General features: G+C 40.8%; 1 protein-coding gene across 5 annotated transcripts in view; it reads right to left on the bottom strand.

Annotated features, from left to right (window-relative positions):
- Nucleotides 1-10,216, bottom strand: part of nek8 (NIMA-related kinase 8) — a 119,776-nt gene that overhangs the window by 70,511 nt on the left and 39,049 nt on the right. For all 5 annotated transcript variants that reach the window (XR_006315785.1, XR_006315786.1, XR_006315787.1 and 2 more), the window contains 2 exons: nucleotides 8,770-8,920; nucleotides 7,522-7,685 (listed from right to left, as the gene is read on the bottom strand). Coding sequence is in view for 1 of the 5 variants with exons in the window: in XM_043718394.1 (XP_043574329.1) it covers nucleotides 7,522-7,685; nucleotides 8,770-8,920 (315 nt within the window). In the remaining 4 variants the exon portion in view is untranslated. The remainder of the gene's footprint in view (nucleotides 1-7,521; nucleotides 7,686-8,769; nucleotides 8,921-10,216) is intronic.

The following is a 10,216-nucleotide window of genomic DNA, read 5'->3' as shown; positions in this document are numbered from 1 at the left end:
TCCGTGTTGATTCGGTCGTCTGAGATAGAAACAGAAAGGTCTAGGAAGGGGAGGGAGGAGTCCGAGACTGTTGACCTCTCCGCCTCCATCCTACTCCGACCTATCACCCTCACCTTGACCTCTTTCCACTCCCTCCAGCCCGGCACCGCCTTCCTGACCTGCAGTCTTCTTCTTGACCTCTCCGCCTCCACCCTACTCCGACCTATCACCCTCACCTTGACCTCTTTCCACCTATCACATTTCCAACGCCCCTCCTCCAAGTCCCTCCTCCCTACCTTTTATCTTCTCCTGCTGAACACTCTCTGCTCATTCCTGAGGAAGGGCATGTGCCCGAAACGTCGAATCTCCTTTTCCCTAGATGCTGTCTGACCTGCTGTGCTGTTCCAGCAATAAAGTTTCAGCTGTCCTGCACTCTAATCAACCTCTCTTTAAAAGCCTCTGACATATCAAATGTGGATTTACCCTCAAACAGCTACTCCCAATCCATGTTCCCCAGTTCCTGCCAAATTTTGCTATAGGTGGCCTTCCCCCAATTTAACACTTTTCCTTTAGGACCACTCTCATCTTTATCCATGAGTATTCTAAAACCTATGGAATTGTGATCACTATTCTCAAAGTAATCCCCTAGTGAAACTTCAACCACCTGGCCGGGCTCATTCCCCAACACCACATCCAGTAATGGCCCCTTCCCGAGTTGGACTACTTACATACTGCTCTATAAAATCCTTCTGGATGCTCCTTACAAATTCTGCTCCATCTAAACCTCTAACACTAAGTGAATCCCAGTCAATGTTGAGAAAATTAAAATCTCCGATCACCAGTGCCCTGTTGCTCCTATTATCTGTCGACATATTTGTATCTCTATCGCATAATCGTTGTTGGGAAGCCTGCAGTACAGCCCCAACATTGTTACCACACCCTTCCTATTTCTGAGCTCTACCCATATTGCCTCACTGCCCATAGTGCACTCCTTCAGCACAGTTATGATATCCTCTCTGACCAATAATGCAACTCCTTCACCCCTTTTATCCCCCTCTCTATCCCACCTGAAGCATCAATATCCTGGGATATTTAGTGGCCAATCTTGCTCTTCCCTCAACCAAGTCTCAGTAATAGCAATAACATCATACTCCCAGGTACTAGTCCAAGCCCTAAGTTTATCTGCCATACCTACTACACTTCTCACATTAAAATGAATGCACCTCAGACCACCTGTCCCTTTCATCATCTGTTCCCTGCCTACTCTTCCCTTTAGTCACACTGACTTAATTATCTAGTTCTTTACGGGGTTCAGTTACTACCTCCTTACTGTCCACTAACCTCATTTGGTTCCCATCCCCCTGCCACATTAGGTTAAACCCTCCCCAACAGCGTTAGCAAAAGCACCCCCTAGGGCATTGGTTCCAGTCCTGCCTCGGTGTAGACCGTCAGATTTGTAATAGTCCCACTTCCCCCAGAACCAGTACCAATATCCCAAAAATCTGAACCTTCCCTCCTGCACCATCTCTTAAGCCACGCATTCATCCTGCCTATTCTTTCATTTCTACTCTGACTAACACCTGGCTCTGGTAGCGATCCTGAGATCCTACTATTTAACTTGGCTCCTAACTCCCTAAATTCTGCTTGTAGGACTTCATCCCGTTTATTACCTATATCACTGGTGCCTATATGCACCACAACAGCTTGCTATTCACCCTCCCCCTTCACAATCTCCTACAGCCGATCTGAGGCATCCTTGACCCCAGTGCACCTGGGAGGCAACAAACCATTCAGGAGTCTCATTTTCAACCACAGAACTGCCTATCTACTCTCCTTACAATTGAATCCCCTATGACTATAGCCCTTCCACTCTTTTTCCTGCCTTTCTGTACGCAGAGTCAGCCAGAACCTGGCTACTACTACCTTCCCCTGGTGAGCCATCTCCATCAACAATATCCAAAATGGTAAGCCTGTTTTGGAGGGAGATGACCGTAGGGGACACCTGCACTGCCTTCCTGCTCTTTCACTGCCTTTGGGTCACCCATTCCCTTTCTCCCTCAGCAATCCTAATCTGCGGTGTGACCAATTCGCTAAACATGCTATCCACGACCTCCTCAGCATTGCAGATGCCCCAAAGTAAGTCTAATCACAGCTCCAAAGCCTTTAGGCAGTCTAACAAGAGCTGCAGATGGACATACTTCCTGCACATTAAGGAGTAGGGGCACCAGCCATGCCCCTGAGCTCCCACACTGAGTAAGAGGAGCATAACACGGGTCTGGAATCTCCTGCCATTTTTACTCTTAAGTTTAACTTAGTCCAACTGTAATATCAAATAATAGATAAATGAAATGAAAAAAAATTTACCAATCACACTATGTACCAGCACACGATAAAAAAGAAAAAGAAAAATATTACATTATCAACACACCAAAGAGTCTTTTTTTTGGTTAGGGGAGGGCAGCATGGTGGCTCAGTGGTTAGCACTGCTGCCTCACAGCACCAGGGACCCAGGTTCAATTCCTGCCTTGAGCTACTGTCTGCGTGGAGTTTGCACATTCTCCCAGTGTCTCCGTGGGTTTCCTCTGGGTGCTCCGGTTTCCTCCCACAGGCCAAACATATGCAGGTTAGGTGAATTGGCCATGCTAAATTGCCCAATGTTAGGTGCATTAGTTAGAGGGAAATGGGCCTGGATGGGTTACTCTTTGGAGGGTCAGTGTGGATTTGTTGGGCCAAAGGGCCTGTTTCCACACTGTAGGGTATCTAGGCCGGCAGGTGGGAGACACTGCACGAGTAGTGTCTCTGGTTTAGCCACTGTCCAAATATATCAGTTCACTCACCTTCCCAGACCATAATTTCACCGTCCCCACTCAGTTCCTCGCTCTCACTGCTGCAAAATAGAGGCTGCTGATTCCAAGAGGTAAGTATTTAAATGGGAAATTTACCTTCCCAGGAGCCCCCTAGTCCTCGCTTTCACCACTCCTACTGCTGCTGCAAAATTTCCTGAATTTTGAGTTTGGAAATGATGGAAGTAATCTTTATCAATCCTGTTCAGTCCTCTGCTCCCAAGGATACTGAAAGTAGTGGGGTGATGTTTTGGAGGTGGGCAGCGGTAGACGACCAAAGGAAAGCAGGATGTGCAACTTAATTAGAGCCAGTTATGAATTATGGTTAACTATTTGTGGCTTAGTTTGATTATATTAAATGAAGTGGTTTCCCATGCCTTTATCCTTGCCTGAAATTTAACATTACTGATGTTTGGGTACAAAGTGCACCGAGCTGTATTATCACACTATTCAACTAAACATTGACAAGTATTGATGGGCCTGGTACACCTTCTTGTCTTTTTAATATGTTTGTAAAATAACAACTGTGATAACGAATGTCAGAAGAAAAACTTCAGTATTCCAGTATTAGAACAACAACTTGCATGTATATTGCCTTTAACATAGCAAGCTATCCCCGGATAGTGCACTCAGTGGATATTGAGTCGAACAAGCTGATATTAAGTAGCAATACCAAATATTTGGGTAATTAGGTAGGTTTTAAGAAGGGTTTTACTATAAGTAAGACAGGAGAGAAATTTCAGAGTGAATTCCAGAAGGTGTGGGCTAGACAATTGCATATGCACATGGAGTAAAGGGATAGGAAAAACACAAAAGATCATGGTCAGAAGAACAGACAGTGAGTGAGTTTTGTGGCAAGTATCTATTTGTACTTCGTCCTCTGTAATATGGATATTTTTCAAGATGTCACCATCTATTTCCCTACATTCTATATCTTCCATGTTCTTTTCCACAGTAAACACTGATGCAAAATACTTGTTTAGTATCTCCCCCATTTCCTGCACCAACACACAAAGGTCGCCATGCTGATCGTTGAGGGGCCCTATTCTCTCCCTAGTTATCCTTTTGTCCTTAATGTATTTGTAAAAACCTTTTGGATTCTCCTTACCTCAATTTGCCAAAGCTATCTCATGTCCCCTTTTTGCCCTCCTGATTTCCCTCTTAAATATACTCCTACCGCCTTTATACTCTAAGGATTCACTCGATCTATCCTGTCTATACCTGACCTATGCTTCCTTCTTTTTCTTAACCAAAAACCCTCAATTTCTTTAGTCATCCAGCATTCCCTATATCTATCAGCCTTTCCTTTCACCCTAACTGGAATATACTTTCTCTGGACTCTCGTTATCTCATTTCTGAAGGCTTCCCATTTTCCAGCTGTCCCTTTACCTGTGCACTTCTGCCCACAATCAGCTTTTGAAAGTTCTTGCCGAATACCGTCAAAAATTCTTGTTTGAATAAAGGGAATATCTTCGCAGGGAGGTCTGATAGTGCCAGTCAGGAGGGTCTAAACTAGTGTGGCAGGAGTTGGGAACAATACCAAAGATGACACAAAACTATCTGTTAAGGCCCTTGTTATTTCCTCACTTGCCTCACATACTATCCTGGGATGGATCCCATCTGGCTCAATGGACTTCTCTACCTTAATGCATTTCAAGACACCCAACACTTCCTCCTTCATTATGTTGATTTGCCTGTCAATAATTATAAAGACCTGGGAAAAGCTTGAAACTAAGGTAAATATAGCTAAAAGGAAGAGCAATCAGGGAAAGGTTGCTGAGCTCTGTGGAACTGGAAGCTTGGACTGTATTTGCTTCAATGCAAGAAGTATAACAGTTAAAATGGATTAATTTAGAGCCAGGATGAATGTATGCAGTTGTGATGTTGTTGCTATCACAGAGACATGGTTGAAAGAGGAACAGGATGGCAGCTTAACGTTCAGGGATATTGCTGTTTTAGATGATTTAGAGGAGAAAGCAGGGTGGGGGGGTGGTTTACATTATTGGTTAGGCAGCATATCACAGCTGTGATGAGGGAGGATACCCTGGAGGGATCTTGTAGCAAGACATTATGGGTAGAGCTCAAGAATAGGAATGGTGCAATCACAATGCTGGGATGGTATTACAGACCTCCCAGCTGCCAGTGGGAGATAGAAGAGGAGATATGTAGTCAGATTCTGTAAAGATGTGAAAGTAGCAGGGTTGTTGTGGTGGGTGATTTTAACTTCTTACATATTGACTGGGACTCCCTTACTGCCAGGAGTGTGGATGGCAAGCAATTTGTTAGTTGTGTCCAGGAGGGATTTTTGAAACAGTACGTAGATAGTCCAATGAGGGAGGAGGCCATACTGGACTTGGTATTGGGAAATGAGCCTGGCTAAGTGATCAAAGTTTAGCAGGGTCGCATTTTGGAAGTAGTGACCATAATTCCGTACATTTTCAGATACTTATGGATAAGGACAAGAGTGGACCTTGGATTAAGATGTTAAATTGGAGAAATAGCAACAATAACTGAATTGAAGGACGCAGATTGGGAGCAGCTGCTTAAGGGTAAATCCACATCTAACACGTGGGAGTCTTGTAAAGACCAGCTGATTATAGTGTAGGACAGGCATGTTCCTATAAAATGAAGGACAGGAATGGAAGCATTCAGGAACTTTGGATGACAGTGGAAATTAGTCAAAAAAAAAAGAAGCATGCCTAAGGTCTAAGCATCCAAAAACTGACAAAATCCTTGAAGAACATAAAGTAGGAAGGAGCTCAAATGGGGAGTTGGGGGCTAAAAGGGGCCATGAAACGTCCTTGGCCAACAGAGTTAAGGAGAATCCGAGAGCATTTTGTTTATATATTAGGAGGAAGAGGGTAGCTAGGGAAATAGTAGGCCCACTCAAGGATAAAGGAGGGCAGCTATGTGTGGAGCCAGAGGAAATGGGTGACATCCTTCATGAGTACTTTACATCGGTATTCACAAAAGATACGGGGATGCAGGATGTTGAGACTACGGAAAGGTGTGTGACTCTCTCGGGAAAATCAATGTAATGAAGGAGGAAGTGTTGGATGTCTTGAATTGGATTAAGGTCGAGAAGTCCATTGAGCCAGATGGGATCCATCCCAGGATAGAATGGGAAGCAAGTGTGAAAATAGCAAGGGTCTTAACAGATAACTTTGCGTTATCTTTGGTCTCAGGCCAGGTTCCAGAGGACTGGAAAGTAGCCAATGTTGTTCCTTTGTTTAAGAAGGGAAAATAAGATAATCCACAAAATTACAGGCCGATGAGCCGCAAGTCAGTGATAGGGAGAAGAAACTGAGAGACAGAATTTATTTACATTTGGAAGTGAATGGATTTGATCATGGTAGGCAGCATGGGTTTGTGCAGGGAAGGTCATGTCTTCCCAAATTGATTGAGTTTTTTTTGAGGAGGTGACAAGAATGATTAATGAGGGAAAGGCAGTGAATGCTGCCAACATAGGGGACTTTAGTAAGGCATTTAATAAGGTATCTCATGGGATCCCAGGTGTATTAACGAGATGGATACAAAACTAACAAATCTTGAAATAGTAAGGATGACAAAAGTATTCTCTGTCATTAATCATCTGAAGCCCACATATCCATAGCTAAATGCAGAAATCTCCCATAAGGTACTGCTGAGAACTTTACCTTTCATTCTCCCAGATTTGTGATCAAAGACCTGGATAAATTTATACCTTGTTGAACAAGGTGTAACTTGTGTTTTAATGGTATACGAAGTTCACGCTGAGCACTCTCACTGGTCCTGAAAAACTAATTGATATTTGTGAAATTTAAAATCTCTTCATTTTATATTTTTTAAAAATCACACTTTTGAAATAAACAAGGTTTCAGAAAAATGCTACACTGTTGCAGTTTCTTCCTTAATGCTGCATGTAAGTCCTATTTTAACCATTATTTACTTTGCTCTCTAAAGCTTTAATTAAAAATGAAAATGCTGACCTTGCTTGATTGCGTTACTGATGCTTGGAGGTCCCTTGATTTGGCACCACATTCAAATAGAACTCAGAAAAAGGGTAATCCATGCCAGAAACAGATCGCTAGATCTTGATATGTAACTTTTTTCAAGGTCAGTGGTTTCACTATCCCTTTGCCAATAACAGTGAAATCTAGCTATGGTAACTCAACAGAAGACATCAATTTTGGTCTCAAAATTTATGTCTTCTGTACATTCACATCCAGCATCTGCAGTCATTGTTTTTACCTATTCCCATCCACCAACTTATCCAAATAAAACATAATAAATGAAACATTTTCATATGTAGCCTTCTACCACCTCAATAGATCCCATAGTGCTTTAAAGCCAGTGAAGCACTTTTGAAGTATATTCATCTTGTAATGTAAAATGTACAATGGCCAATTTGTGTGCAGGAAGATCCCACAGTATTATGATAATGACCAGATATTTTGTTTTTTTGATGTTGATTGAGGAGCAAACGTTGCCATACACAAGGAATAATATTCCTCCTCTTTTATAAAATGGTCCCATGGTATCTTCTCCATTCATGTGAAAGATCAGACAGCACCTTGGTTTAATGCTTGATCTAAAACTTGCATGGTACCTCCAGTAATGCAATACTCTCTCATAATAGCATTGGAGTTTTGGTCTAGATTAATGAGCTCAAAACTGTGGAGTCAAAGGAGCCAACTGGTTTTCAAATAGTGTCTCTCACCTGTAATTGCTGCAGAGTGTGCTGTTCCTACATCCACATGCACAATATTCCCTTCATTAAGGGGGAATGATTGCACAGGAGTGAAAACATGAACTTCTTCAACTTGATTAGAGGCATGAGAATCCTCAGCTGCAGTTAATTTATCCAAACCAAGTTTGTTAAATCTGGAACACATATTTAAAACAATGATAGTTATGTATAATAATAAAAACAAATCAATATAGAAACGTATTTTATGCTTTATCACTGATACGCATACTTCTGACTGAAGGAACAGGCATGCTCTGCAGAAAGGAGCTTCACCCATTGACAGATGCTGGTCAACTACAAAGAACCAAGGTTGATATTGAGGGTTACCATATTATTTGATTCAATCACATACTTATTTGATATACCTGAAACCTATCAATGTGTTTAACAATTTCTAGAACAAGCTACTAAACAATCTCCATTCATCTGGCTTGCAGTGTCCTAACGCATAAATGACAATGAGGTTACTTTGTAGGTATGGCAAATATTTAATAAAGACAATAGAATATTATCACTCATTGCAAGATGAATTGAAAACAAAACAGGGAGGTTATGCTTCAGTCGTACAGTGCATCGATGAAACCATATTTGGAGTACTGCATATAGTATGGGTCTACTTATTTAAGAAAGGGTGTAAATGCATTGGAAGGAGTTCAGTGAAAGTTTACCAAACTAATACTTGGAAGGGCAATTTGTTTTCGAAGGAATGGTTAGATAAGTTAGGCTTTTATTTGCCCGAGTTCAAAAAAGTAAGAGGTGACTTGCTTTAAACATATAAAGATCCTGAAGATCTCAAAAGGGTAGATGTGGAAAGAATGCTTGCTCCTCTGAGAAAATGTACAACTATTCACATTATTTAAAAAAAAGGGACATCCCATTTAAGACAAATGAGGAGATATTTGTCTTTAGAAGTCTTCCCCAAAAGGTAACAGAAGTCTTTGAATACTTTTAAGGCAAATTCTTGATAAGCAAGCGCATGAAAGGTTATCAGGGTAGACAGGAATTCGGAGTATCCAGATCAACCATGGGGCTGCTGAATGGCTGCCTAAGTGGCCTATTTCTGCTCTGATGCTCATATGTAAATGAAAACAGATACCTCTCAGAAGTGACAACAGGTACTAACATAACTCTTCTCAAAACAAGTTAACTCATATTATAGTCAACTGAAATTTTTTGGGAGGCATTGTTGAAGTTTTTTAATTCTAAAGGCCCTGTTACCTGTTACTCCCACAAGCCAAAATGTGATTTTGTGTTGTGAGAATCATTGAACAGTCAATTCCACATAAAATTTTCTGGGCTTCATGTTCTGCAGGTACACACACTTGCTGAGGAGAATTGTGTGACTCCTGAGATTCCAAGCCAAGCCGACCTGCATTGAAATCAGAAAAGAAAATCAAGAGCTAATTGTGTAAGAAATTAAATTCATAAGCATCCCGTATATTGATGCTCTAAGACACTTAAATCTCCGACTTAGCCCCTATTATTTCTCAAGTTTCTTAATAATTCACTTTATAACTTGAAACAAACAGCTGAAAAAGTTTTTTATATCAAAGACTCTTAAAAGAACTGAAAGGTATAAACCATTTAACCATTTTTTGCATTAATTTGTTTTGTTGACCAGGTAAACGTATTGGCATTTTAAAAGATAACTTATGAATCAAAACAATACAAATATGAATCAAATAATAGACAAGTCAACAGACTTAATTATGTTTTTAGTTTGATCAATAATTCACATTTTCAAGCAGTCAAACCAGTTAACTACCAAGGGATTTTATATATATTTGAATCTCACCCCCCCATCTGTGCTGATACAATCAATTGAGGTTAATTGTAGCTTCTGAAAAAGGGTATGAAACAACCATGATTGTTGGCAATGAACAGGAGACAAATGACATCTGAAATGCACAAAAATAGTAAAACAGCTGCATGTTCTTCAAGAGTATAAGAATATGATGTTTACAGGAAAGAAAAGGTGAGCAATATGGAGTGAAGACAGACTTATGCATCCAATGTTTCTTTAAATCTACCAACAATGCAAAGTAGTCACATTTGGTCAAGATTATCTCTTTGGTTTTTCCTCTCTTCCAAGCATGTGTTTAATGGCCGATATCACGCATATAACAAAATCATTTTCTCAGTACTTTGCTGTCAGTATGAGACAGAATTGTAAAATAAAAAGGATCAACATTAATTTAACAGAATTACTATTTCAAGGCCATCAGTGATTAAATTACTGCATTTATGTTGCCCCTTGTGATGAATGTCAAATGACTGAAAGTGCTATCATACGATGCATTACTCTGAAAGGTACCAAACACCAAATAAACAAGCAATGTTGAAGCTTTTCTAAGCACAGCAAGATCAACAAGCTGCAATGAGATTAATAACTATTTAAACTGTGATGTTGGGAGAGGAAAGGAGTTTGGCAGTATAGCTCTTCAGAACAGAAAACAGCACATTTCCTAGACTGCAGCTTGGTCTCAGTAGAAAGCATAATTTATGCAGGCCTCACATTGCAAGTGAGCAACAAGAGGAAAGCCTCCAGTACAAACATCTCATTCCCAGCCAGATGAACTTAGAACATTCTTTTCAAGGTGAAAGCAATTACCCACACTGAATTCGTATTGTGGTAAATGATCAGAATATTAAATGTAACTATCAA

Source organism: Chiloscyllium plagiosum, chromosome 28, assembly GCF_004010195.1.
Source record: "Chiloscyllium plagiosum isolate BGI_BamShark_2017 chromosome 28, ASM401019v2, whole genome shotgun sequence".
NCBI lineage: Eukaryota > Metazoa > Chordata > Chondrichthyes > Orectolobiformes > Hemiscylliidae > Chiloscyllium > Chiloscyllium plagiosum.
Note: the sequence above shows the minus strand (reverse complement) of the source record. Positions and strands in the feature narration are given on the sequence as shown.